Genomic DNA, 27145 nt, shown 5'->3' with positions numbered 1-27145 from the left:
GGCTTAGTTATTTATTTACAGGTCCTTCGGCGACACTTATCACGGCAGCGTCGGAGCGGCAAATGGCCTGATACGCTAACGGGCAGCAGTGCAACCCTATCCCGCTGGCTGGTCCATCCCAGGAAAACCTCCGGAGCAGACACCACCGTGTCGTGGAGCGGAGGAGAGCCGACGTGCCGCGGTGGCGGTGGAAGAGGAGCCGGCTCTTTGCCCCAACCCTGCCTGCACCCGGCCGCAGGAGCGGTGCTTTACAGGGTCGGGCTGTGGGAATCGCCTTTTAAATGAGATTCTCTTATTTGTCTCTGAAACAAAACTTGGTCCTCCTCAGCCTGGGTCGGAGGTAAAGTGGGAACAGTTTGTGAATGCTCTTCAATTTTTTGGTGATTATTTTTCCTAAAGGAAGAGGAAAAGCCAAAATACTGGAGAAAATCCTACCTTATGCAGGATATGTTCTTCTCTCTTCTCTATTGCTGAATTTATTACAGGTATGCTAGAGGCATCCTAAACTAGAAGGAATGTTTTTAGAAAGTCTTTGTATTCTCTTAAATCAAAAGCTACCAACACGAATGCTCCTTTTGGTTTAACGTATCTCCAAAGCAAACAAGAAAGCACCTTGCGAAGCTGCCAAGAGAAAACATGCTGAAACAACAGTGTGCTAAGTAGCTCACAGTACGGAAAACCTTTTCATACGGATATTGTCATGCAGGCTGCTATTCATAACGACAGGGATCACCTGCTCCTCTTTCTGCCACATAACGTCCCAGTGACGATTCCAGCAATTGCTTACATGGAAAAAGGGGTAGGAAAGTACTTATGTATTTTTAGCTATCTTTTTAAAACGCGGTTCAGCAGCTGGAGAAAGATAGGAGAAACCAACACCACGTAGGCAATCACTCACGGTGGAGTTTGGGAAGTGCTACGTAGACCTCAGTTTCTGAACTTCTGAGGTAAAACATAAAGTTAAACACTGGGGACAAATTCTGCACTCACTTCTGTGTCATTTCATTGAGGATTCCAGATCTGTGCCCATGCTGCTGTGGGGGCATCAGAATCTCCTTCACCAGGGTCTGCTGTTTACTTTGTGTGCTGTATGCAACTTCTAACCGAATCATAGTTTGTTGGTTTTCTTGAAAAATAAAAATTAAAAAAAAATTTAAAAAGGAAGAGAAAAAAGGAAAATGAAAAAGAAGAAAAAGAAAAAATGAAAAGGAAAAAGAAAAAAGGAAAGAAAAAGAAAAAAGGAAAGAAAAAGAAAAAAGAAAAGGAAAGGAAAAAGGAAAAGAAAAAGGAAAAGAAAAAGGAAAAAGGAAGAGGAAAAGAGAAAAGAAAAAGAAAAGAAAAAGAAGAAAAGAAAAAGTAGAAGTTGGAGAGGAGAGGAGAGGAGAGGAGAGGAGAAGAGAGGAGAGGAGAGGAGGGGAGGGGAGGGGAGAGGGGAAAAAAAGAAAAAAGGGAATAAAAGGAAAAAAGGAAAAAGGAAGGAGGAAAAAGGTAAAGCAGTTGCAACTATTTTCTTCCTGGACTTTTTGTGGTGCTCAGACTTGTGAAATGTACCACAGCCTGACTGCTGACCTATTACAACTGCTTGAAGACCTCAGCCAAAAATTCTGATACTGATACAGCAACATATAATCTGCTCAATCTAAAAATAAAGAATGATGCTTAGAAAATAGTGCAAGATTAATTTATTTACAAATATTTCAGCCAGTTATATTTAAAAAAACTTTTGTTCTGAAAACTGAAGAAGAATAAAAGCATAATTCAGAAATTTTAGACACACTGATGGTTTGCTGTTCCTTGGGGGTATTTTTAGTGTTGGCTTTTCCTTTTCTGGAAGCTTCTAATGTAACAATACCTTGCACCACAGTGCTGATGCGGGGATCAGTGGTTCATTAAAAGCTAATCCGTGAGACATTAGGTTTACAAGTGTCACAGACACATTAGATTCGAGAACAAGGAGGAACAGAGTGGTGAAAGGATTGTAAAATACACAGAGAATATCCCCATAAGTGGGTACTACCATTAGTTTTGCAGGAAAGCATTAGTTCTGAAAATTAATTTCATATGTGTAATTACTGGTCACGGCTGTTTAGGAAGTGGCATTATAGCAAGTTAGACTGAAATCAGTCAAAAGAGGTTTTATTTATTTTTTTCCATTTGAGATTATCTCACTGGTTTAAGCAGCACTCTTTATACTCAGAAACCCCTACATCTGTAAAAAAACCACAGACCGTGAATATCTAATCAGTCTCGAATAATTCAGCTATCTTCGCTTGCACACGATCTACATACAGCCTTTCGGACTAACTCTCGGCTAATTCCTTCGCTATGAACGTCAGTCAGTTATCTACAGGATTCGATATAGTCTTTATAGAAAGAGAAAATGGCAGAAACCGCTTTACTTTTCCTCCGTGGATAGTCGGTAAAGATTCTCGCCCAAGTACTCCAGCCTCTCCCGTTGTTCCAGGTCCTGGTACAATCCTTTGGGAACTTTGCTCAGGCCGTAAACCAAGCCGTAGAGGCAGCCGGCGATAGAGCCGGTAGCCGCGCTTTCTCCTGCAGGTTTAAGCACAATCGCAACGGTCTCTTAACGTCACCTCCGCAACCAAAAACCGCGCTGCGCAGAGGGGGAAAAAATATTAAACCGCTGATGGAGCGTGATGGGGGCACGGTGGGTCAGTCCCGAAGGCTTGTACCACCCGCCGTGTCCTGCCTCACTGGTGCAGGCGAGGATGATGAGGGAAGAGAGCGATGCCAAGGCAAGCGCGCGGCGATGCCCCTGCGGCGTGCGCTCCTGGGCTAGGAGCGTATTTGTTTTGGGGGAAATCCACTCTGATGCAACAGCTCTTGCAAGCAGCTCGCCATCGTTAGGAAAAAAAAAAAAAAGAGTAGTTGTGGGGGTTCCCGCTACATGGAAAATGTCCCGGACTGGAGAGAATCCAGTCTCGGATTTACAACACGCGCTTTACAACACCCAGCCGCGGTGGGTAGCAGCGATGCTCCGTGCAGTATCCGCCGGTCCGTCCCTGCGAGGGGCTGGGGGCTCTCACCGCTGTGTCGGGGCGAGTGAGGGACCCACAGCCGGCGCGAAAGGACCACGTCAGGCAGGGATGGAGCGGGGGATTCGAGGCTGGGGTCATTCCCCCCCCCCCAGCTACACTCTCAAAAGCCCGGCAGGAGGTGGCCGTCAGCGAGAGAGTTCTCGCTTGCAAAGCTGTAGAAGTAGTTAACTGTGCCTCTACGCGCTAGATTTTACCTGCTTGGCACTTGGCTGGGCGCTGTATTATTTTTCTCCCTTACTCGGTTTCACAACATGCAGCTAAAAGGCTGTTGCTTTGCCAAAGGCGCTAGCGTTTTGGCGGAGAAGGATGCCAGCCCTTTACAAAGCCATACTGGATTTCCTCCTCGCGCACCCACCTCTGGCGAAACCCTAAGACTTAAACGAAGCAACGTTTGAAAAGCACCGTAAACGGCTCGCGTGGCAGCTGCTGCCGCAAGAAAGGGGTTAAAGGGGTAAAACCGAGGGCGCAGATATCGCAGGTTGCCCAACCGACAGCCAGGAGGGAGTGGGGAGGGGGGTGGCAGGTATTTGGGGACCCTCACCTCCGTGGAACATGGAGCGGTTGCAGAGCTCCGTCCAGTCCCCGCCGCAGCCCAGCAAGGCGTCGTAGGCGATCATGGGGGCATCGTGGCCTCGTCTCCCCCCCCGGCCCTCGGAGCTCCACCGCCGGTACGTCTGCGGGGGAGACGGCGGCATCAGGGTAGGGCGTTGGAAATGGGGACGGGGGGTGTGCGGGTCAGCTTAGGAGATGCTCGAGGTGCAGCTCACCCCAGCTTAATGCACCCGGTTCTCGGCAGGCCAAGAAGCTGGCGTGATTTAAGCAAGCCAAGAATGCCAAAAAGTAGATTGAGGTAGATTCCAAGTTCACACCCTAGAAATTCCTTATTATTTAAAAAATGAGGGTCGGTAAGGACTTACTTTGTCAGCCCTCTTCCTGCCTCTTGGAAATATTCTCAGCTCCCCTTGTGACACGTTTGCAAATGTTTCAGTTACCCAAGTTTTACGGGGGGGGGGGGGGGGGGGGTGAAGAAGTTCTGATTCAGTAATTTCTTTAGGGGCTCAATTTCAGACTAAGTTAATTCAACCCCTCCTCTGACTTTTTCTTACCAAGCCTTTTCTCTCCTCTTCTACAAGCCTTTGTTGAACAAAAGGGAAAACAATTTGCAAATGTAAGAAACATTTCTTCCCCAGGAGAAGAAAGAAGAAAAAAACCTCCAAACCCACAGTGAGGTTTTTGAAGGAAGATCAGATTTTCTCTAGAGGGAATACCTCCAGAACTCACTCTCTCCTGCCCCAAATCCCTAAATGAATTCAACACTCATAAATTTATAGTAAAAAAACCCAACCCTTCCTTTAAAGGAACTGGGCAGCTTTATTTCCTGAAGTTTAAGTTACATGATGGTAAGTTGAATTGCTGCTGCTTGGCTGGCGATCGGCTTCTGCAACAGGTATGGAGGGTTTGCATTTCTATTCAGCCATTACATACTGGCTTGTGGTTTATCTGCATATAGATTGAACAAGGCAGAGTTGGACTACAGCTTTGCTCTGCTGCTTGCTTTTTTTTGCAATCTAGAGAGAGTATGTATGTCTTATGCTTCCCAGCCTTGTTGCTACAGTTCGGATGCTGGCAGAGCGGTCCTGACACGTGTAATACTACCAAAGGCAAGAGGACGAGGCGCGGAGATGCTATTCTGGGCGCGCAGGCAGGCGGCTCAAGTGTCGCTCCATTTAGCCCTTAAGATCGCCGATGCTCTGCACCCATCTGATGTCACCTCGCCTTGCTGAAGCAACTTTACGTTCGGGATAGCTGTCCTCGGGACTGAGCCTTGGGACTTAACTGCACCAAGGCAGCATTTCTCGAGCTTTTCAGAAGCGCCAACCTCTTTGCGCCTTCGTGCAGCCCTGCGACGTGGCACCAGCCCAGCTTCCCCAGGGTGAGGACCGGCAGCCCCGAGTGCGTGGATGGAGATGTCAACGCTCGCTCCCTCCTGATGAAGGCACTGAGCTGCTGCCAAGCCCTGGAGGTAGTTCATACATCTCCTCCTCACTGTAAACCCCTGCGGTCGGTAATTACGGCTGCCCCTGACTTGCTCACCCTCCGGGAGCTGACCCGCTGCTGGCTAGCATTCCCTTTCCATCCATTTTGTTTCCCTTTCTGGGTCCTTTCACCGTGCTGGTTTAAGCAGCTCCATCTTAAGGGGACAAGATCCTCAGAGTCTAATTGGCCTGGATGACTTTGGTTTGGTTCCCCTCTTGTTTTGTCGCGCACCGTGTCCAGCACGGGACAGCAAGCAGAGCGAGTGATTTGTTTGCAGAAGCAAGGCTGATCCCGAGCGCGCTGCAGTTCCTGCCTGTTCACTGTGTATCTAACGTGTTCCAAACGCACATCACTGAAAAATGATTTATCCTACGTCAGCCCATCTTGTATTTATACATTTCAGAAGGGGTAATTTGTCTTTTATCCCCACATTTCTGGTTATCTGCAAATTTAAGTGGTATACATGCTTATACAGACTGTGCTCTTTGCTGCTTAGCATTTCGAGGTGTGATTATTTTTAGAGAGGGAAATTGCCTTTGCAACGTACTCGGATCAACCCAAGCCACGTTTGAGGTCTTCATTTTCACATCTCCCGCAGCTGGTATGTGCCTGCAGAAAGGTGCATGCCTGGTCGAGCAGGACCTGTTGGCAAGAGTGGTGCCAGATATTGGTGCTTTATTAATTGCCTGTAGAAAGGCAATCAGCTATGCCTCCAGACATGAGTGGCCAGTTAGTTTGGGGGAGTGCAAAGGAAAACACTCCTGGGAGAAAGGCAGGCAGGATGGTTACCTTCTCCTCTTTCATTCTTTCCATGGCTATAAGCACGTTCGGCTTATAAGCAAATTAAGTCTCTCAACTTCTGTCAGGCTGTGATCCCTGGCTGGTGGTGGAGTTTGAGGGTCAAGCAACATTTTCCTTTCTTGTGCATGAAAATGAATAGCTCAACAGGCCAAATTAGTTGGTCTTGGGCAATGGAGGTAAATTTTCTTTCTGCGTTAGGAATTCATGCAGTTCTCTCTTGAAATGATCATGGGAAAATACTGTTGGGTTTAATCTCTCCTAAACCTCTGCTAAGACTCTGGTAGAACTGGAAGGAACAAAAAACTAGTAACAAATTCGTGGCACTGAATTAAGAAAATAAAACCAGAGGAAGACCTATTCTTTATGTTTAGAGTGAGCAATTTCTTATTATCCACAGTCAATCTGTCCATTGGCACCTTTCACCGCATAGATGAGCACCTAAAAATATATAAAGTGGATTCTCAGAATAGAACTGTGCTTTAATAGTCTGGAAAAAAGGATTGATTTATGGGAAAAGGTGACAAGAACCACATACTTATTGCTTAGCTGCTCAGTGGAGAGCTTTGAGAGGTGCCAGCACGTATCAGAAAGCTGTAAACACCAGGGAAGAAGACACATCATTTCTCTTGAGTTAAGACGATGAGGCAAAAAAAAGATCATGTACACTATGAAATAGTATCTCACGGGGCGTGGTGAAACACCATCTTTTGAGACACTTAAAACTAGCCTGGGCACAGCCTGCGTTGGCAGAGGATCGCTTCGGACGGCCGTCTTCTGTTCGAAGGACCGTGACCAAGTCCGGCTCCTAGGACCCGGAGGGATTTCGGCGGGACTTGGGCCACAGATCCATTAGGCTTTAATGAGAGCCCCTGGTGAGATATTTGCTGTTTCCACCCTCAAATAGCCGCAGCTTATGTTTTGCACCTGCTCTGGGCATCAACACATCCGACCATTAAGTTTGCCTCTCTGCACCGTTTCCTCCCATTGCAGCAACCCCAGGGTCATTGGCAACTGTTTTTTTAAGCTAACACATAGCTGAGCCAAGGATGGGAGTTGTTTCTTTCTTGAAATTTCAGAAAAAAATTAAGACTTCCCAACTACTCTGGCACAGTTGAAAAATACCAATATGTCTCTTTGAAAATACCTCTCTCGGTCCAGAGCCTTTCTGAACACATTCTGAAGTTGCAGTTACCTTTTCTCTCTCCTCCGCGTCATAGTTGTCCGGAAAGACAGGTTTATTCTGATTTTCCTCATTGATTTCTCTCTCCTCCAAATAAAACTGCCACTTGGCTTCAAAGTAAAACCAGTGCTCCTGATATTCTGAATGCAAAAGAAATTAACGATGTAGTATTTTATCTTGGCAACATTTTCAGTTCTACTTTAATAAATTTTAAAGAAAATGACTGTATTGACTGACCTGAAAAACTAGGAATTTTACAGTAACGTACATTAAGTGGGCATATGTACTAAGTATGCATTTTAATACGGAGTGGGACATCTAACTGGAAACAGAAGATGTGAAAGAAGAAAATATTTTCAGAATCTTGTGCTATTTTTATGGTATATTAAAATTATGTTAAGATACATCAAGATGAGATTTTTAGAGAACTTACTGAGGAACACTCCAAGGAAAAGAAAAGAGTCAACAAAAAGCACATACACATGCACCCATCTGCAGAACTTAGGCCTGAGTGAAACCCTGCCTGGGAAGCTGATGGGGGTAAAGAATTGGAAATCAGTGAGATGAACCAGACGGCTAAGTATGCCAAGGCAAACTAGCAATTCGGTGTGGGACTATTGGTGTACAGCTTAAAACAAAATCAATCATTGCCACTTTTTCCTGCTTGGTCGCTCAGTTGTGTGCTGCAAGTGGCTGAGGAACATACACACAACCAAACCATTTCTCTGAAGGACGTAATCTGATTTTGCTTCTTTTCTTAAAATGCCATACAGGTGATCCTCTTTGGCTGCCTTGTAGGACCTTGTGAAGGTATCCACAAGGGTGCTGGTTTCCCCAGACAGGGATGAGCCTTCAACAACGTGGCCAGTTCCCACCTGGGAATGCCCAGCTGCCCTTTTCCTCAGCCCGTGCCCCAGTTTTCCCTGATTACAAGGAAGCCATTCATTAGAACCCTAAAAAAAGGGGAGTGTTTAGGAAAACAGAGCAAAAGTGCACTCACATCCATCAAGCCGAGGAGACCATCTTGAGGGAAAAAAAGTGGCACAAAGAAAATGTTGCTTGAAGGAAACTACTGACACCCACTCCAGCAGCTGGGTACAAGACTGCTTTTAGAGATGCAGGTGACCTAACAGGTTTCTTTCTTTGTGGTTTTTTTCCCTATTTCTCCCATGACCGTAAAAACTGAATGCCTCAAAAATGAATATTTTCTACATAGTGCCTCAACAAGCAAGGAAGTGTGATTATTCCAACACACGGGCTCAGAAACAAAGGGATCGCGCAGTTGCAGGAGATCTGGGATTGCGTGGACAACCTGTAGCACGGTCAGAAATCCCATGCCGACAGCCCTGGCGAGGGTCTGCCCCATCCCTCGAGCCCAGCCCGAGCCGACGGTCACGTTCAGGTCCATGGGACTATCTGGCATCTAATTGCCACCGACCGTCAGAGAGGGGGTGTTGAGTTGAGCCCGCTGTGACTGAACACCCTGTTTGTTACCCACGGGGGAGAACACAGCTAAAAAAGTTTTCTAAAAGTGGAGGGCTCTGTTCGGAAGGATTTCTTTGCGGTGGATTTCACCAGCCAAGGAGCTTAACTTTAATGCAGGAGACTTTTCCCGCTACCAAAATAGGACGAAGCTCAACAATACGAGCAGTAGCCGGAGAGCATGCCTCAGGAGTCCAACACGCATACCTCCACGCTGAGGGGTCCTGCTGGGGTGGAGTGACAGGGACCTGCTGCAAAGCCACTCGGAGAAGAGCTCGCTCACGCTAATCCTGCACCTGCTCCTCATAGGTCTCGGCTAAAAAAAAATCCTGGTGCGCAATGAGGCGCAGACGAAAATGGGGGGTCTTTCAGAAAGGTTCCCCGGTGGCCCTTTCAGATTGTAAAGCGGCAGCTTTCCTTCCCGGGTAAATCTTCATTTCTGGGTGCTCTTGAGTAAAGGTTGCCGTTGAATTCAATCTTTCTCAACAGCCGCCCCTTCAGATTAACAGAAAAACCTCTTTCCTCCATGTTTTAATATAACGATACTCCTCTGTCTACGGCGGGTCTCACCGTTACAAACACATCACTCCCTGGCAAGAGGGGACTAAAACACCTTTGCCCTGAAGATCACATACATTAGTAAAGTAGCAATATCAAGTTCAGTAGTTGTGTTACGCTCGGTTGTTTTAAAACAAGGATACAACAGGTTGTATCTCAAATATTTGTTCAGAAAAGCAACAAGTCAAATCTGAATTTGTGCTCAAAAGCTAACCCTTGGTCAGGAGGCATCTGCAGGTGAACTTTTCCTGGCAAAATGAGGAAAGTCAGTGGGTTTCATATGGAAAATATTGGACTGTGCTAACAGATGGAAGGGAGCTGAATAATTCATATCTCAGCAGTCAGTTTGCCTAATAACCTGCTAAATATCATTTCCTCCCTCCCCCCTGGCCAGCAATCTTTGAAGACTTCCTACAAATAAACCTGTGCAGTAGGACATTATCATTGCTATTTCTCTTTGTATTTTTGCCACCAATATACCAGGCAACTAACGGACGGTAGAAGAAGGTGGCACCACCTGCGAAGAGCTTACAGCTGAGCAGAGAAAGCAGGAGGACAGCCTGGGGAGGTGGGAGAGGGGGGGAAAGCAGCAAAATGGAGAGACTGGGGAGTGACGTTTCTTCCGTGTCTTTCTAGCTGAACATGGTTTTAAGAAAATAACTCTTTTGATTCAGACACGTTACCTGCCATGTGGCGGATGGTCTTCTTGCAGTATTCTTCAGCCATCGGCACAACCTTCATCATCTCTCTTCCCCACTGCACGAGGGGTTTCCCTTGTATTGCGTATGCCACAAAAAGAGCTGTGCACAGGGACCCCAGAAAGCCTGGAATTCACAGATAACAATGATTATCGATGTGCCGTCTGTGCTTGTACCATCCCTGTCATGTCCCTCGTAAAATCATTAGTGGAATGTCTCATGGCCGCCGGCTAGATTAACAAATGTACATAACCCATCTCCGTCTGTTTGCAGGGAGGCTCGTGGCATTTTGAGATTCTTGGCTAATGCGTGGTGCCCGTTGGTTTATGACTTATTTTACATAGAAGGGAGCTTCTGTTCTCAGTGGTGTAACGTGACAGAAATTGAGGTAGGGGTCAAAAATAAACATAATCCACTAATGTGATACTGAAAAATCTTCTAATTGAAGTCACATGAAATAATTGACTTGTGTGAAGTGATTCAATTACAAGCTATATCACCTTGCTTACAGAGTCATCCAGCCCAAGGGCTGTGGTTGTTAGATCTATCACTATTTCTGGCTCATTTTACTCTAAGGGGACAAGCCCTTGTCCCCTAACAGGAAAGAAGCAAATGTCCAAGAAAGACATGCTGTCTGCCAGCCCAGCTAGGTCTTCTACTTTGGATACAAATATACTTAAGATGAACTTTCTGTTAACAGGCACTCAACGCTTCCATGATGTCAGAAACAGAGGGGCTCGTTTCTCATATTTGCTTGTGCTCTTGGCATTCAGTCAAAGGCAACAAAACCAACCCAGTGCAACATGCAAAAGAAGGATGGGAAAACAACTCCGTCATTTAAATAAGCCCCAGGTGAGCGAAGTATTGATGTGTGTGCTTCTCTCGGTGCATGGGCCCAAAAGTGTTCACTCATGCATAGAGGTAAGCATGAACTTAATGTGTTTTGCTGAAGGCAAAATCCAAATTATTTTAGGAGGTTACAAGTCCAGATGAGACAATTACTCATTCTCTCTGCTGTGACACCTGCAATACTGCGTCAGGCCAAAGGCATGTCTAACCCAGGATCCAATAGATGCTTTCAGAAAGAATAAAAAAACGGGTAGAGCCAGCTCAAAGGGTCTTACTCGGATAGACAGCATCTAACCCAACCACCACAAAGATGCTTTAGTGTCACATTCAGCGTGAGGGTGGCAACAGAGGGTTTAGAGGGTGAAGCAAAGGACTAGCAGCGGGCAGCAGGCGGTGAAGAGGGTGGTGGAGGTTGCGACGTGCCCAGAAGGTTTTAGGGGGGCTGGCAGTCTTTCCCTGTCTGTTCTCCAGGTAGATCCCCCCCTTCTTACTGCTATTGCCCTGCTGCCCACGCTCCTGGCAGCCCTCGCCGAGGAAGAAAGCGAGCCCCAGCTGAGATTTCTGGCTCTGCAAATAATGCCAGTACAGAGTGAGCCTAATTGGTTTGGTTTCTCCGCTCCCCAGAGCTTCTGGACTAGCTTAGGGGCAATTTTAATTACTCGGCTTGATTGCTTTTAACAGCGACAGCCCTTCTCGTCCACTCGCCTGATCCCTTTTGAACCCCGGCGTATCTGTGGGCTTTGCAGCTGCCGGCAGCAGCAAGGTCTGCGGCTGAACTACGCACGGCACGGGGAAATATTTCCTTTGTCTGTTTGTTTCAGTCCTGACTGACACCTCAATTGGGGTTTTCCCGTCTTTGAGTTACGGGAATCACAACTGACATTTCCCTGGCACCTTTCGGGATGGCGGTGAGGTCCCTGGTGGCCCTTCCACCCCTCTCCTCCCTGCCGAGCCACTTGTCTCTTTTCCCAGCTGAAAACTCCTTCTGGGTGTAATTTCTCCTTGTATGGAAGGCAATTGATGACTTGAACGCTCCTTGCTGCCATTTTTTCTGGCTCTAGTAAGTACCTTCTGAGGGGGGAGACCCAGAACTGCAAGCAGTCTTATTGCTGCTAATGTTCCAGGGACTTTATATATTGGCTTAATGTTATTTTCTGCTTTGCTCTGAAATATTTTCCTCTAATTTTATGCCATCCTGATGGCTTTTCTGACTGCTTCAGAGCACTGAGCATGTTGAACATGTCACCATTCATTATGGTTTTATTTTTTGCTGTTTAGAGCTGACAGAATGTATACACACTTACGTAGCATAAAATGATCAGAATGACAGACCTGAATATTCAGAACAGCATTAAATCTACTTATTTATGTTTTGTCTAGAGAATGTTTCAGATTGTGTCCTAAAATATGTGAAGGTAGTTTTTTTGGCTTTCTACCTTTACCTACAGTGATTTGATATGACAAAACCTGTCAAGAGAAAAATGTTTTTTATCCTCTGAACCATAAACTAGCATGATAATGGTGAGTCATCTGGATGTACTTGAATCCGAAAATTTGATCAGGGCAAGTGACATGAATGTGCTTTGGACAAGACAGGTTGTGTTTAGTTATAGGGATTTTAGGAGGGAAAATTCCCAGCCTGAGGTTGCTGTCTGCATAATATACAAGAAAAATATATGAGCCTATATAAGTAATATATACATGTATATACTATATACTTGTAATATATACTTCTATATACTTGTAATATATACTTGTATATACTATCCAAGCAAAATTCGAACCAAGGCCTTGGAGTCTGCAAAGCAGAAGCAGTTTAACCAGGTGAATCCAGAGAGGCCGCGTTAGTCCCCGCAGAAGTGAAGAGCAGCCTTAGGGCCCTCAGCGCGTGTACGTCAGCCAACATTACCTGTAGGGTGGTTGTGAGTCATTCGCCCGCATTCAATGCTCACTTCGATAAGGGACTCCAGCCTTTCCGGCTTCCAGTACCGCATCCCCAAACACATGGCTTTTGTGGATGCTCCAAATCCAGAACCTACAGTAAGAAGACAACGCCAAGCAGTTAAAAGGAGACTAACGATACACAAATATGTTGATACAATGTGAAACAAGCGCATTTTATTAATTCAACTCATGTGTGGGAACTCCTCAGGGAATGGGAAATCAGTATGCGAAGCGAGTTACAAGTTTTGAAAGTTTCTTGTGAGGAATTTTGCTTCTACATAGTCATTCTGGTTTTATAGGTATATTCCAATATTCTCAAGTGCAACGAAGAGCATAGCGGGTTCAGAAAGCAGTGTGCTCTCTTGTTCACAGCACTTCTTTGATTCAAACTCTCATGCCATCTTTACTCGTTTTTGGCTGACACCGCTGTTTTGCTTACTCCAGATGCCAGCTCTGGAAACAGAAGTTTGAGAAACAGATACACTTTTATTACGCCCTTATTTTGGTAGTCTTCATGCTGAAAGCACAGAAATAAAACACTTTATATGAGTATCACAGTGGATCTTAAAATTTTAATGCATGCTTCATCCTAGAGAGCCCCACAGGTAGTTCACAAAATAGTTTCTGCTACATACAAAAATAATGCGTCCAAAAAGAAACTAAAGGCTGCTGACCCAAATCCTCCAAAGTTAGGCAACGTCAGAACTGAGGTTTCCCTGTGTCACCTGAAATTAGTGCTTGTGTGCACACTGTTTATGGTACAGCCTGCACTTACTGAGCCTGGTCTTGGGAATTTCTGCTTCGTGCAGCACGGAGTTTATTTGTTGAATAGCTAATTCAGAAGTTCTTTAATCCTCAGCATTGAGTGCATGATCCCAGGTGTTCAACTTTTAAACACTTCATTGAATGGAGTGTTAAATTTACTAATGAGTTTCTCTGCAGTACTTATCACAGTAATATCAGGATCCCACAGAAGTTTTAACGAGCTTATCTTCAACAGGCACCAGTGAGGTGATTATCTCCTCTTTCCAGCTGGTGAGCCAATGCCCAAAAAAGCATTAACTCATTGCAGGCACCCACCCTGAGGTGGATAGGGTTCGATTTTTCAAAGTACTTGGTATTTTTCAGCGCTGTCTTTGCTCAATCACACTTCCCAGTGACCTTGGGTAGAGCTGAGAGCAATCAGCATTTCTCTACTTGGTCCCTGGAAGATAAGGGGCATATTTCTGCCACCTAATTTTAGCCTCTGTGGAACCTGCATTAGGAGCACAGTCTCCCTTCTTTCCCAGATACGCAGCGTGGAGAAAGGCTATGTCTCCATTAGCCGCTATGATGACGTAGTAGGAGCGATTAATGGGCCGGAGTGAATTGAAGCAGCAGATGCCAAGGAAGGGGGGCTGAGGGATTGTAGTCACCCATCCCAAGAAAAGCCCTTGCTGCTCCCCTGGGCTGTGCCCGCTGCGGGTGCGGAGCACCGGGGCTCTCTCGGAGCACCGCTTGCCGTTCCGTGCCGTCCCAAGTGACATCCCCAGCTCAAATGTCCTACATGTCATGAGCGTGATCAAAGTGCGGTGGCGGGAAGATTTGCTTCAAGACAAACCGAAGCCTGAGCCAAACTAACGTAAGCCACCCGTCGGCATCTCCAGGTGCAACACAGACCGACTGGGATCTGGATTTCTCTCTCTTCTCTCTGGAGAGCAGCGATGCTGAGCGAGCACCCTGGTTAGGTCATCTAATCAGGTTAGCTGAAGACATTCCTTCCCTTCCTCCTCAGGGTCTAATGTGCAAATTCTGTGCGCCATAACTCTTCCAAAAAAGGCCAAACACCCGATAAATGTGACAAGAAAGGCTTTGCAAGACACCATTTTATTCCCTGCAAGCTCAGAGCTTGCTTCCTCACCCCTCGCTCGCCTTCGTGATAACAGTGAGAGGGCCCCTCTCCAGAACACCTCTGGCCGCTGCTCCTGGTGAAAAGGCTGGATGCTCGTCCTGCAAATGGTGGGTTTGCTCCTGCACCCCACATACGCTGCAGCTGTAGTGCCTGGTTATTAAGGAGCCAGGAGCCAAAAAAATTGTCTGCCTATCCCACAAATCACATAGAAACCATAATGAAGTATCAGGAAAGAAATCCAGTCTTCCAGAGCACCAGTCAACTTAATTGGGAGAACATATCTTCTGCTTGCAAGACAAAACTCTTCATTAAACCATCTGCTGCTCTATGGCAGCAGATGAGAGTCTTCTTCACTATGTGATCCTGGTTCCTCCAAAGGACACAATCCATGCTGATTATCCAAGAGGGAAGGGTGTTGTGCTACGCAGAGCTGCTAATTAAATAACGTCTCTAAGTATATCCGAAGCGGAGGAGGAACTACAGTAATCTGACTGCTGGTCAGAAGGAGCTTGTCTTTACAACTTCATCATGTTCCTCCAGCCTAGGAAGTTATACGAAAACCTTCTGCAGAATTAGATGGGCGAACTCGGTAACAAAGAATTGCATCACACAGACTAACATTAAGCCTAGACAGGGCTTCAGGGGATGAGCAGCTGTTAGCTCCCATGTCTCGGTATCTACCATTTGAATCAGTGAAGTACGGGACAGCGTGACTAGTCCAAGCAACAGGTGAGACACGTGTAAGAACATAAGGACAGTCCGCCACGATCAGACCAAAGGTCGACCTAACTTACCATGTCTGACGGTGGCCAACGGAGAGGATACTTAAGAAAGAGTAAAAGAAAAGTATGATGCTGCTACCCCTTTGTACTAACTAAACTGCTGACAATTTTTCTCCCCCATGCAGGAGGCAGCTGGCTATTCATCTTTCTGCTTAATAACCCTTGAAGGATTTCCCTTGGGTGAATTTGCCCAGCTCTTTTTTGAACTCACATGAACTGCAGCATCTGCAAATTGGCATTGGAAAATAGGTGTGCAGCTTAATTAGGTGTTGTGTGAAGAAGTCCTTCCTTTTCCTTGTTTTGAACTCACGGCCTGCTAGTTTCATCTGAAGTCCCTAGTTCCTGTGTTGGAGGAGACGGTGAGTTTTCTCTGTCCCTATTCATGTTCTCTGAGTTATCTATGACTTTACAGCTCTCTGTCGTACTGTCTCAGACATCATAGCCTATGGAAGCAGTTTTTTTACTAATCCAACCATCCTTCCTCATATCCTTTCTAGTTCTCTTACATCCTTTTGGGGGGAGGGAGGGACCGGCTTATATACAGTAATGAAGAAACAGCAGCTATGAATTTATGCAGTGGTGCAAACACGTTTTGTTGTCTGTTCCCGTCCCAGCCATTTCTAATAGTCTATTTGCTTTCTGGCTCTTCCTGTGGACCAAAGCAATGTTCTTGTAGAAATACTATAGCTCCATGATCCCTTCCCTGAATGGTAGCTGTATCAGCAACCACAACAACGTATATAAAATTAGGATTTCTGCCCCCACCCCTTGTATGACTTTCCACTTATCTGCGTTGTTTGGTTCTGCTATTGTGCCGCGCAGTTATTCATCACTGTGAGCACATTCCACAACTCTTCATCGCGTTATCTTTGATTTTGCTGACCCACTATGCGCTTGCATTTCCAGATTGTTTGTGGACACGTTGAATAACAGAGGTCCAACACAGGTACCTCCTTCTCTATGGAGAAGACAGACTGCAATCTCCGGCTCTTCATTTACTGTCTTATAACCAGTTGTCTGTCCTCAGGAGAACCTTTCTGCCATCCTGTAGCAACTTAGTGCCTCAACACTCAGTGCCTTTGGTGAGGGATCTTGTCGAGAGTCTTTTGGAAATCCTAACAGACTACCTTCATAATATCTCCTTTTCCCTCCTGTTTCTTGGCTACTTCATGAGCTTTCTAATAGAATTCTGAGGTGTGACTTCTTGTCACAAAAGCTGTGTTGACACTTTCTTATTACATCATTTTCATTTGTGCACTACATTTATTCTCTTTTAGTATGTAATACCTCAGTGTGCTTTTCTTCACCCTACATCTGTAGAATAATTAATAAAGATCAGCTTAATGGCTGCTAAGCCCTGATGAGGATGTGTCTTTTGTGACTACAGATCGTTCTGCATGAGAACTTAGAGCCTGGCACCTTTATCTCCCATCTGTCTGCGTCTTATCCTTCTCTTCGTTTTTGCTCCCCAACTTCCCGCATTTAACTCACACTTTTTCCTCACGCTCCTCTACCAATGCCACCAGGAAAAAGCTGCTGTGTGCTGCTTGGAAGGTGAGCAGCTGCTCCAGGAGCTGCAAATAAAGACCTGCTTGGATGCTGCAGCCTCAGCCTGAAACACACACGATACAGGTAGAGCCGAGCTGCCATTTGACTGCCCTTTCCAAAGGCACATCTTTGGCTCAATCTTACTCAGATTTTGGTTCCAGCTCTCAAACATCAGGGGTTCTCTTCTGAACAACGTGAGGTTTTGGCAATGGAACAAAACATTTTTAGCATGTCTCAGAAACAGCAGACTCACCTGCATCAAAACTTTAAACAAATGCTGACAGACAGAGGCAAACACTCAACGGTGAAAATTTTAGTGGGTACCGCTGCAATGAGCGTGGCAAGGAGCACGACACGAGTTGGCAAAGAGCCACACGGGGCAGTTTGACTTAAGAACTCGGTGTGCTGACTACACCCACAAGAGTTTGAGCAAAGGAGCATCACGTAAGCAATACAAAATTACCTAAGCTAAGATTTCACTGGTCCATGAAGGCTGGCACGTGAATTCTTGCTAGAAGTGAGATAAGATAGAATGACCACAGGAAAACAGCATTTTGGTTCCAGCCCACCCAAGATATCATCTGACTGCTAGGCATTCCATGCTCATGGAATATTTTTGCCTCGAGAAGAAATTTGTGAAAATTCAATTAAAAAGTTAATTACGTCCATAGCAGTGTCAGGTCCCATGGTAGACTGAACATCTCCACCTCAGGTCACTGGTTCTTTTGCTCTCAGGGTGAAAAAAAGGCTTCTTGAGATGTTCAGCATGATATTTGTCAGACCAGATGAAGAAGGTGGGCTTTAGCTGCCAGGTCTCAAGGCAGGAACTAATTTTAGATCCTTCTAGCTCAGAGTATCCCAAAAGCAAATAGTTTGTCATGGAAAGCTGGGGAGGAGGCAGGCTAAAAGAAGAGACATAGCTCCAACCCAGCAATGGGCCAGGGAACAGCCGTGCTCCACTGCGGGAGGTGTTGAGAGCTGCTCCGGGCTCGCAGCAGCTCCCACTATCATTTTGACCAAATTTTACTCACCGTCAATCAGAAAACATACGACAACTGCCAAAGGGGCACTTTCTCAGATCCGCCTGGCAGAATACGCGGCGAGGGGATCCTTTTCCCTCCCAGCAGCTGCTGTGAGGAGCAGGGGCCGAGCGAGGGATGCTTTCTGTGTCAGAGAAAACTGACTGCAGAGACCCAGAAATAGCCGCGGCGTTGTGCCGCCGGGTCTTTGCCACGATGTTGCATCAATAGGCAATGCTGTTGAACGGTGCCGGTACGTGCTACGGTGGCAGAACGTCACATCGACACGGGGCAACGCCTGTGTGAGCTGCCATCATCTTGTGGCTGTCTCCGTCTACCTCCTCTGACGATGCGATGTCTCTCTACAGGCTTTTAAGATTAATTGCACTGTGGGGGTATATGCGTACGTCTGTGCACATAGCTGCGTGCGTGTTATTTAGCTTGAAGCAGAAATTTAATTCGCCGTAAAATGAAATGGTCATAAAGAGAAAGAAGGAGAGGGTCGTGGGTAGGGAAACAGGGCTAGGAATTTTAGGGATTGTCAGCAAAACAGTCATAGCTGTTAGCAGGGCATCCACCTGGAGAAAAGTCTCTGCTTTCCCTCCTGTGAACACGTTGGCGCTTAGAGCAATTTACAGCCTCGGCTTTTTGTTTTAGATCTGCCATCACTGAAAAGATTCAAGACTACAAATGTTTAAATGAAAAATGGTAGAGAATATTTCTTAAAATAGCCATTAAACTCAAGGACAAAGATCTGGACCCTGAGGCACAGAGCCAAGAACAAAGTCTCTTTAAATAGACGTTAAAGAGGGAAGGGTTCATTTACGAGAGGACATAGTGCCCTGCAGAAGGAATTCCTGGCAGATCTCTTGCCATCCTCAGGCAAACATGGAAAAGTTTTGGGGTAGTAGCCTTTGATGTCAGGGGGAAAAAGGAAACAATTTCCATACAGCCACAAACGCTGAAAGCATGCATTATTCAAGCCAGGATCTATAAACGGAAAGCGGTACCGTACCCTTTTCATTGAACGGTGTGTGCCAAGCGAGAAGGTAGTTGTCTGGTTTTAATTCCCTGCAGCCTTCGATGGTAGCAGGGTCTGGCCGCCTCCCCGGGAGCTTGTCGATAGCATCCACGTAGCGCTTTACCAGCTCCCGGTACAGGTCTTCCAAACACCAGTAATCTGCTCGGAGGAGGGAAGAGAAGGTTGCTGTGTGAGGGCAGAAGAGCAAGAGAGCACTGAAAAAAATCCAAGCAAGCTCACTATGCATTTAAGAAATGTTCCTATTTCCACTTGCAGTACACTGAGTTGTGTTTCTGGTGCCACTGTCAACACATTTTTACACACCGTGAGAGCGAGCTGGAGGGAAAAAACTCTCATCTCTCTGTTCTCATCTTTTCCCGTGTTCCCTTCCGCCTGTAATTCCTTTAATCGGAAAGATGAAGGCATTCTGTTTGTCGACAGTAGCTGCTCAGGGGCGTTATTTGGGCTCCATGGTGTGAAGTATTTGCGGAGGTGTCTAACTGTAAGGTGAGTGCGTGGCTGATGCGGGACTGGGTGTGCACCTGAAGCCACCCTGTCTCAGATTTGCCATTATTTGCAGATGTGAATCCAATTTAAAAACGAAAGCCTATTTTTTTTTCAATTACCACTGAGTTATTTTAAAGAGGTATGTATGACTAAACACAAAAGCACATCAGTGGCCTTATTTTTTAATCTCTATTTTATATTTATCTTGTCTAAAATGTGTAGGTCTTTCGTGCAGGGATCCCAATCTCTTCTGTCAGTACAGTAACCAGAACAGCGAGCTTTTATAAAAATTATTATAAAGATCAGTAAGAGTAGTAAATCCCAACAGTATATTGATTATTTTTACCAAGGCCTACAGTCTTGCCTAAGGAGGAACCTTCCCCCTCTTAAACACCCACTGTTTCTTCAGTATCACTGCTTCTCTTGGCTGCTGTTACGTGTTGTTGGGCTTGAAGAGCCCTGCCCTTGGCTCTTGCCAAGGAAAAGCTTCCACTGGCATCTGTTACAGTTGTGGAAGCAGTGGGAACTGAGGAGGCTGTCGGGATTTGTCCATTTATATCTTTTCCATGTACTTAGAGAAACCCCGTTTAATACTTGGTTTGACTCACAGATCGAATGACACAGCAGGGGAAGTTCTTCTAAAAATATCCGCATTTTGTCAAAGATCGGTGATTTCTTGAAATCCACAAAAGAGGTTCAATTAAAGACACAATTTGGAGGCCCATAAGCCAGAGCCACTCAAAAGTGCCATTTATGGAGACAGGTGTTTAAAGATGCAGGGTAAAAGCAAGATTCCCCTCCTTTCACATAAAATACACCCTATCTGTTATGCTGGCCATCCCACATACAATCCTAAAGGAACATGATACTTTCAAGCTGCCGACTGTTTCCAGATTTAGGCATCAGGTGTCAGTTTATCCGGATCGCAGCCAGGAGCAGGATTTACTGCCCGGCAGCTTCTGCAGAAGCTTTGTCCCCAGAGCCAGAGTCCCTGTGGTCCAGCACCTCCGGGCTGCCCGAGCCCACCACGGTTCCCGCACCCGGAGCCAGGCTGCTGTCTCAGCCATCAAGTCAAAAGGAGGGTTCTTTCTTTAGAAATTAATCCTTATTTTTTTTAAACCTGTGTTTAAGTCAGAGAGGAAAAGGCTTTCCTCGTTGCGGGGATAGTTCCCTTCTTTTTGATGATGCTGTTCTCGTTCCTCCCTTATGGAACAGATTCCTGCTGGAAGCAGACATTTCATTTATCCTTCGTTGTCGGGTTGACCTTTCAGTCTGTGCACATGGTGGATTTGGGGAGCACGAGCTCGGTCTGCAGCAGCCCCCGCTGCTTCTGGCCACGGCCCTCCTGGGATGTCCTCCACGCCGCCGGCAAAGCGCTGGCCGAATTCGCCTCCCTGGGTGAGAACTGCCTTCGTCCTCGGCACGAACCCCCACCTCCTGCAGCCTCAGGCTGGGAGCTGCCCCGAGGGCAGTGCCGTGGCCACGGGACTTGACAGCGAGCCTAAGCCCGGGGCACATCCCTCCCAGCCGGCGAGCATCCCGCATCCCGCGTGTACCTGCAGGGATGCACCCAGGGATGCTGCGGCCGGCGGGCAGCCAGCCAGGTGAAGGGGATGTGTGGGGTAGCGAGGGACACGAATATTTTTATTGCTTATTCCCCCCCCCCTTTTTTTTTTTTTTTTTTTTTGGCTGGTAATGTTCCAGGCACCCAACATATTCTTTAAAATCTCAGTTGACGCAGCAGCAAGGCAGGTCCCCTTGGCCGGTGGCAGCTGCCTTCAGCCTCATGGACTCCGTTCACCCTCAGCTTCACTCCGTTGACCTGGGTGATTTTGGACACGGGCCGGGCCATGACGGAGCCCAGCAGCTTTTTTTGCTTTCCCCTTGCCAGGAGGAGATGCTGCTGTGGGCAGAGAGAAGGTCTCGCTTTCCCCCGTTCACCAACATTACTATGAAATGAAGATTTCTTACTAAAATTCCCCGCAGCAGCTTGTTGCTTTCTCGCCAGCCCATAAAAGCACGTTTTTAAAAAGCGTGTCTGATCAGGCCAAAGAAATGAGAGTGTAGGATAAACACAGCTGATGGGATTTATAGCTGACTTTTTTTCTTTAGAGCCACAGTGCTCCTGCTATATTTAAGAAATAAGATTTATTATTTTACTGTTAGTCTAACTGGCTTGATTACCCAGAAGTTATGGCTTTAGAGGGTTCAATAAGCAAGAAACATATGATATGTATTTAATCATAGCCTATATTCAGAAATATGTTAGTCATCTTTTTTCTTGATAGGCTGACATCTTGCCCTTATCTTTAGTGTATTAGCTACCCCTAAAACCATTGGTTAGCTAATAGCCAAGTATGAAGTGTCCAACACACTCTTCAACTGATCTCTACGTCCTAAATTTAGAGCAGATTGGAAGCAGGCAGATAAAGCAGTGAAACAGAAGCGCAAGGGAAATTTCATTGACGTGATGGATACTTAGCTACATTGTGAGCTTCTGCTACTGTTAGTTATCCAGCGTTAGGCGTTTTAAGAAAAATCAGGAAAGTTTTTACAGAGATTAGAAAAATTGACTCATTCTGAAGAGGCAAAATATTGCTGAATGGTCACTGTTTTCTGGTGTACTTTTGATGATGATGAGCTTGACAGGCTTCAGAGAGCTCTAGCTGGATGGGTAAGGTGTTGATATAAATATCATCGTACCTTACAAAAGACTGTTACTGCCTTAGGAAAAACCAAGTGTTCTCTTTCAAACTATTGTGATTTTAGAAGATATATATTAATAACTTCTATTATTCTGATAGACTTTGTTATAAACATAGTATGTTACAATATTTTTTGGACTAAAGACACAGAGCTCTCCTTATAAAGCAAATTTTTCCTTTTCTGGCCTTGCAGGTGCAACCCTTTGCCCAAGGGGTAGCAAAGAGGAGACAGCACAAGTGATTTTAGCCTGCAAGAGGTATTAAGGTGACTCTACTCCAGCCTGCAGTTCTGGACACAAACATGTTAAAAATGCACTTGGAAGAGCTCTTATCTTTTACGGAAGAATCCTGAGTAGCTATATTATTCCCTGATGTATTCTAGCATACAGATAATCTACTTTTGTTACGCTGGACATGCGGTATTTTAGTCTTTAAGCTTTAACCAACTGTATAAACCTAGGGGAAATACAGGGAGAGCCCCTCCGCGCTCAAGAAATCAAAACTCCCCAGTCTGTGTGACGGTTGCAGGATGAGACAAGCAAATGAACATTACCATTCACAAGCAGCAGCCTTTCTGACACGCTTTCTCATGACTTCCCCAGCACTCAGGCTTATTCTAAGAAACGGAGCAGCTCGACAGTTTTGCTCCTTTCCAGACTGCGTCCGCTAGTCCCCTCGTACCTACCTGTGATGACAGCCTCTGCCGTAGCCATGTGCATGAGCGTGTTGTCACTTACTGGCCACTTGTCGGGAGAGAGCACCAGGTTCTCAAGCCCTCCAATTTCCTTCAGCTCCTGCTGGATTTTGGCACCTAAGGCATTGTTTTCTCGGGAGAAATTGCGATAACCGAGGGCATCCCCTACCCCAGCCAGCACAAGGGCAGCCTTAAATTTATCCATCCCTGAGATGCTGCCCGCTTTCCTTTTGTCCGAGACAGCCACCGAATCTTGATCTTCCTTTGTTCCTTTGCCTTCGGCTCAGCTCCCCCGACACTTTATATCAGCCATTGTGTCACACCGAGAGCACTCTCTATAAGGCAAGGACCTCCTTTTCTGGCTCTGCAGATGCCATCTCTTGTCTGGGACCCAGCGGAGAGGAAATATTTCATAACCCAGGGATTTCGCTGGGGCTTTGTTCAATGAAACCGCAAGAGCGGACCCGCAAAGCGAAGTGCAAAAGCCTCGTTTCTGCAACCCAGCGTAAAGCAAGCCAGGAAATCCTTAGCCCTACCCAGCGTAAGTAACTCTACACCCAGAAAAACAGATGTCTCCACAGGGGTGTTTATTTATTTAATAACTTGTAAATTAATATATTTTCCTGCCCTTTTCTGATATGCTGGAGTCAGCCTCCCGTTCAGCGACCAGTCAGAAGGAAAGCCTGTGATAAAAGGAGTTTCCAAACTCTGTAAACGCTAGCATGAGGGGTCAGGCAGTAAGAAATCTAGTCAAATGCAGACGACCTCTCCCATTTCTAACTACACCCTAGGGCAATACTTTGTCAACAGCTTTTATTGCTCTGTTCCAACTATTACAAGAAGTTTTTGCTAGTTCGCTGCACCCCTGGATAACTGCTGAGCAAAACACCAACTTCAATCGCATGCCTTTTACTCCCTGGCAAAGAGTGACTTTTTCCTAATGCCAAGCTCAGGTGCAGCCCACATTTGGACTCTGGAAGGAAACTATTTTGAAAGATGTATTTAAATGGCATCCTGTGAGTCTGAGAAAGCTCACGTATGAAGAAATCTCACTTAGTAAGAACTGAGCTTTATTAATACCATTCTCTCAAACTCAATACTCATGCAATTATGCACTTCATTCTGTTATTGCAGTTTTTTTCTGTGATTGTGCCATGCCATGCAAGAAGGGGCTACGTAGTCTTGCAGCTTTTTAAACATATTTTGCTCACAAACTCTGTCTCTGTGTAGGCTCAACATTGTCTTTCAAGGAGTCTGCTCAGCCTGACTCAGAATGTCGTTCCGAGTCACCATCCGTGCTGTCCTAAAGACTCACAAGTTACTACTACTTTACAGATAGAAACACAAATGTAAATATAAACTTAGGCAGATAAAAAGAAAGCTTTGATTGCCTTGACTGTAATTTTGATAAAGGATACCTGGGGAAAGGTCTTTGTTTTTCTCCGATCTTTTTCAGAAGGCAATATTGACCGATATTCGGATGGAAAAGGCTGGCAGTGTAAAGGATGCATCCTCCTGTCACCCAGAGCGATAAGGAGTTAATCACAGACTGAGTTATTGGCATGTGCACTTCACAAGAAACCTTCGTGCAGTTTCAGAACACAGATAAGCATCACCATCCCCATTCCACATTATAAGAAATAAGGTGCCGAAGTGGTGGAAGTAGCCTTTGTTAGCACGCTCTTGTTTTAAAGATGAGGATTTGGGTAGCAGAAGTGTCGAGTATTAAGAGGAGGACACTGAGAGTGCGTCTTTGTTGCTAGGAAGGAACAAGTCTGCACTGAAAAAGCAAAAAAAAAAAAAAAAGGGCATCGATGCCTTAGGGTACCCTGCGCCATCAGCATCACCTCAGGTTCTGCAACTCTGAAAGGGAACACCCAAAATGGAAAACTACGGCCAAGGGAGCTTACAAAAACCATGCCAGGCAGAAGCACTGGTGCTGATGTCCCCATGCCTTCTGCATGGACCTACCCCTTCTCTGTTCCCGCTGAGCATTACGATTTGGAAGCACGTGGGAATTTGAACTTGCAAAGCAAGGACGGGAGAAATCACCTGCTGATGCACTGCAGAGAGCTAGTAAGGGCCTCATCAGATGGAAGGTTCCTTCCTGAAAATGGGCAAAGCTATTCTTAGTTTTCCATTTATCTCTTCCTTCTGAATGTGGCTGGCAGTTGCACTGCCCTTTAGCTTCCCGTGGACTTTACCCTGTTGCACGCACACTTGGCTGCTTGTAACACAGCCCAAATTAGGAATAAAATCTTTGGCTTTAGAAATAAGGCTGTAATGAAAACCCAGAGAAAATTTCAGGGAAGTTCTATTTTTCAACTCTGCGAAACAGAACATGCAACAAAGAACTGAGCTTTTATTTAATTTGTTAATTGCACATGACCTCCTTTTCATGTGGTACTTTCAATCACTATGAGCTTTCTGGGCAGAGGTAAGATAGGCACGCTGGTATCTACCTCTACTCCCCCCAAAAGAGACAATTATTTGTAAAATATCATACTTGCATATCCAAAACACAATACTCCTTTAAGATGGATAAGTATTCACTTATCATACATATTCACAATAGGAAAAAAACCCCAAGTAGAGCTGGCAAAAAATGTTTGGTAAATGTTAAATCAGACAAAAAGGCAGCTTTGGTGGTGTCCTCTCATTACTGTACATATGACTGCTTTCAGATGGAGAGAACCCAGAAAAAAAAGGAACAGGAAGGCAGGATAGAGAAAAGACTTCTTTGTGATGGTGGCAACACGCTGGTGTTAGAGCTCAACTGCATCAGAAACCTTAAGAGAGAACATGAACGCCTGCCTTCAGCAAAAGGGGCTCCACCTGCGGGGATGCAAACCAGGGATCCCCACCGCCCCGGAGAGGGCTCCGGGCTTATACCGGTGCTGCTGACTTGTTCCAGTAAATGAACTGGCAAAGGGAGCACAGGCTGAGACTGCTCTGTCAACACAAGCCCTTCAGCATTTTAAATTAAAAGACGACGACTACACCCCCAACTACTTCACCCTTGAGTGAGCGAGCTATGCTTCTGCCAGTCAAAGACAGAGAAATGCTCTTGATTCCAAGCTTACCCATCCGAAGGATGCAGAGCCATATCCTGGTAACATAGGGTTGATACCAAGCGGGTGTCAGACTTCTGTCAGAGCTGCATCTTTGCCGCTACTGAAGCGAAGGGTTTCATTCTGGCAACAGGATCATTCCTTTAGGAACAATACTAATTATAGAACACGTTCATTGAGATCCAGGAAAAAATAGACTGGTTTTACTCAATTCTTTAATAGTGAGGATGAGTCATTTTCATACCACTTTACACCACCACCTTAGAGGAAAAATATTCCTTTAACACGACAGCACGCACTTCTTCCTTCTTTACCCTCTTGACAGAAAGTCTGTGTCATGACATGAAGCCTGTAGGGTTTGCCTAACAACAAATAGAGTATTTCACAGCTTGTAAAAGAGGCACAAGAAAAAACTCATGGGAATTTGTCAAGTATATGTACCAACAAGAGGAAGTATTCCAATAATTATATTCAATCAAAATTTGAATGCACTTAAGCTTCCCCAGGCCTTTCTCATTAAGAGGTAGGTGAACATTTTCCCCGCTTGTCTGAAGGACAGAATTTTCTGCCTGTGGTTGTAGCAGTAGCTGCAGTTGTAGCCCCCTGTCAACAGTTTGTAACAAAAAAAGCCCATTTTAGAGGCGTGTCATCCTCACCTAATTCTACCCAGCATACTGTATATGACACAAAGGTCAGAAAACATGTTTTGTTGAATATATTTTTTAAAAAGTTCTCACGGTTGTAAAACATTACACTTTTTCCCTTTCAGAAGGGCTGTGCCTTTCGGTGTGCCAGATGCTGGCTGGCATCAGCTGAGGGAAGCTACTGGCGCTGATGCTTGAAAGAAGAAGAGCTTGCCATGGTTCAAGTATCAGCGTCAGCAGTTTTGCTGTTATAGGAGAAGGAAGACGGACTCGTGTGATGCCAAAGCAGCCAGTGGTTGGTGAAACCACTGGAGAGGGATGCCAGCTGGGAGAGTACAGAGGACAACTTACTTATTTTGATTTAAACTTTCAGAAGAGAATTAAGGACAGTTGAATACATACCTCTAAAGGTCTTTGCATGGATTTCTGAGCGTGCTGCTTCTCCTACAGAGCTCAGAGCCTAGGACTGAGCAAGACTTTCCCTGCAATTACACCTCTCCTTGTCAGTACAAACTAATGACACAAATTGCAGAGTCTGGTAGCTAGCAGGTACGTGTAGTGGATGCAGCACCACAGCTAAACACGGCGAGCTTCTTAAAAGCTTAAAGGTACAGAACAAATATTTATTACAACTGCTCAGAAATTAATGAGTTAC

The 27145-nt window shown here is 45.7% G+C and overlaps 1 protein-coding gene and 3 long non-coding RNA genes across 4 annotated transcripts; 2 read left to right on the top strand and 2 right to left on the bottom strand.

Annotated features, from left to right (window-relative positions):
• Positions 1-1665: 1665 nt before the first annotated feature.
• ADPRHL1 (ADP-ribosylhydrolase like 1) lies at positions 1666-23282 on the bottom strand. The gene is made up of 7 exons (XM_069770209.1): positions 22767-23282; positions 18864-19028; positions 12574-12699; positions 9801-9941; positions 7090-7217; positions 3601-3733; positions 1666-2553 (listed from the first exon to the last, which is right to left on the bottom strand). Exons 1-7 carry the CDS (start codon positions 22978-22980, stop codon positions 2396-2398), a joined length of 1065 nt encoding a protein of 354 aa, XP_069626310.1. The 5' UTR covers positions 22981-23282; the 3' UTR covers positions 1666-2395.
• On the bottom strand, positions 4395-7081 carry LOC138681906 (uncharacterized). Its single transcript, XR_011322117.1, has 2 exons — positions 6433-7081; positions 4395-6335 (listed from the first exon to the last, which is right to left on the bottom strand). It is a non-coding gene; the product is annotated as an uncharacterized lncRNA (long non-coding RNA).
• On the top strand, positions 4732-12400 carry LOC138681905 (uncharacterized). Its single transcript, XR_011322116.1, has 3 exons — positions 4732-5082; positions 10516-10667; positions 10789-12400. It is a non-coding gene; the product is annotated as an uncharacterized lncRNA (long non-coding RNA).
• On the top strand, positions 23177-26991 carry LOC138681904 (uncharacterized). Its single transcript, XR_011322115.1, has 3 exons — positions 23177-23316; positions 25460-25887; positions 26616-26991. It is a non-coding gene; the product is annotated as an uncharacterized lncRNA (long non-coding RNA).
• Positions 26992-27145: the final 154 nt, after the last annotated feature.

The sequence above is a fragment of the Haliaeetus albicilla genome, chromosome 25 (genome assembly GCF_947461875.1).
Source record: "Haliaeetus albicilla chromosome 25, bHalAlb1.1, whole genome shotgun sequence".
NCBI classification, from domain to species: Eukaryota; Metazoa; Chordata; class Aves; order Accipitriformes; family Accipitridae; genus Haliaeetus; species Haliaeetus albicilla.
Note: the sequence above shows the minus strand (reverse complement) of the source record. Positions and strands in the feature narration are given on the sequence as shown.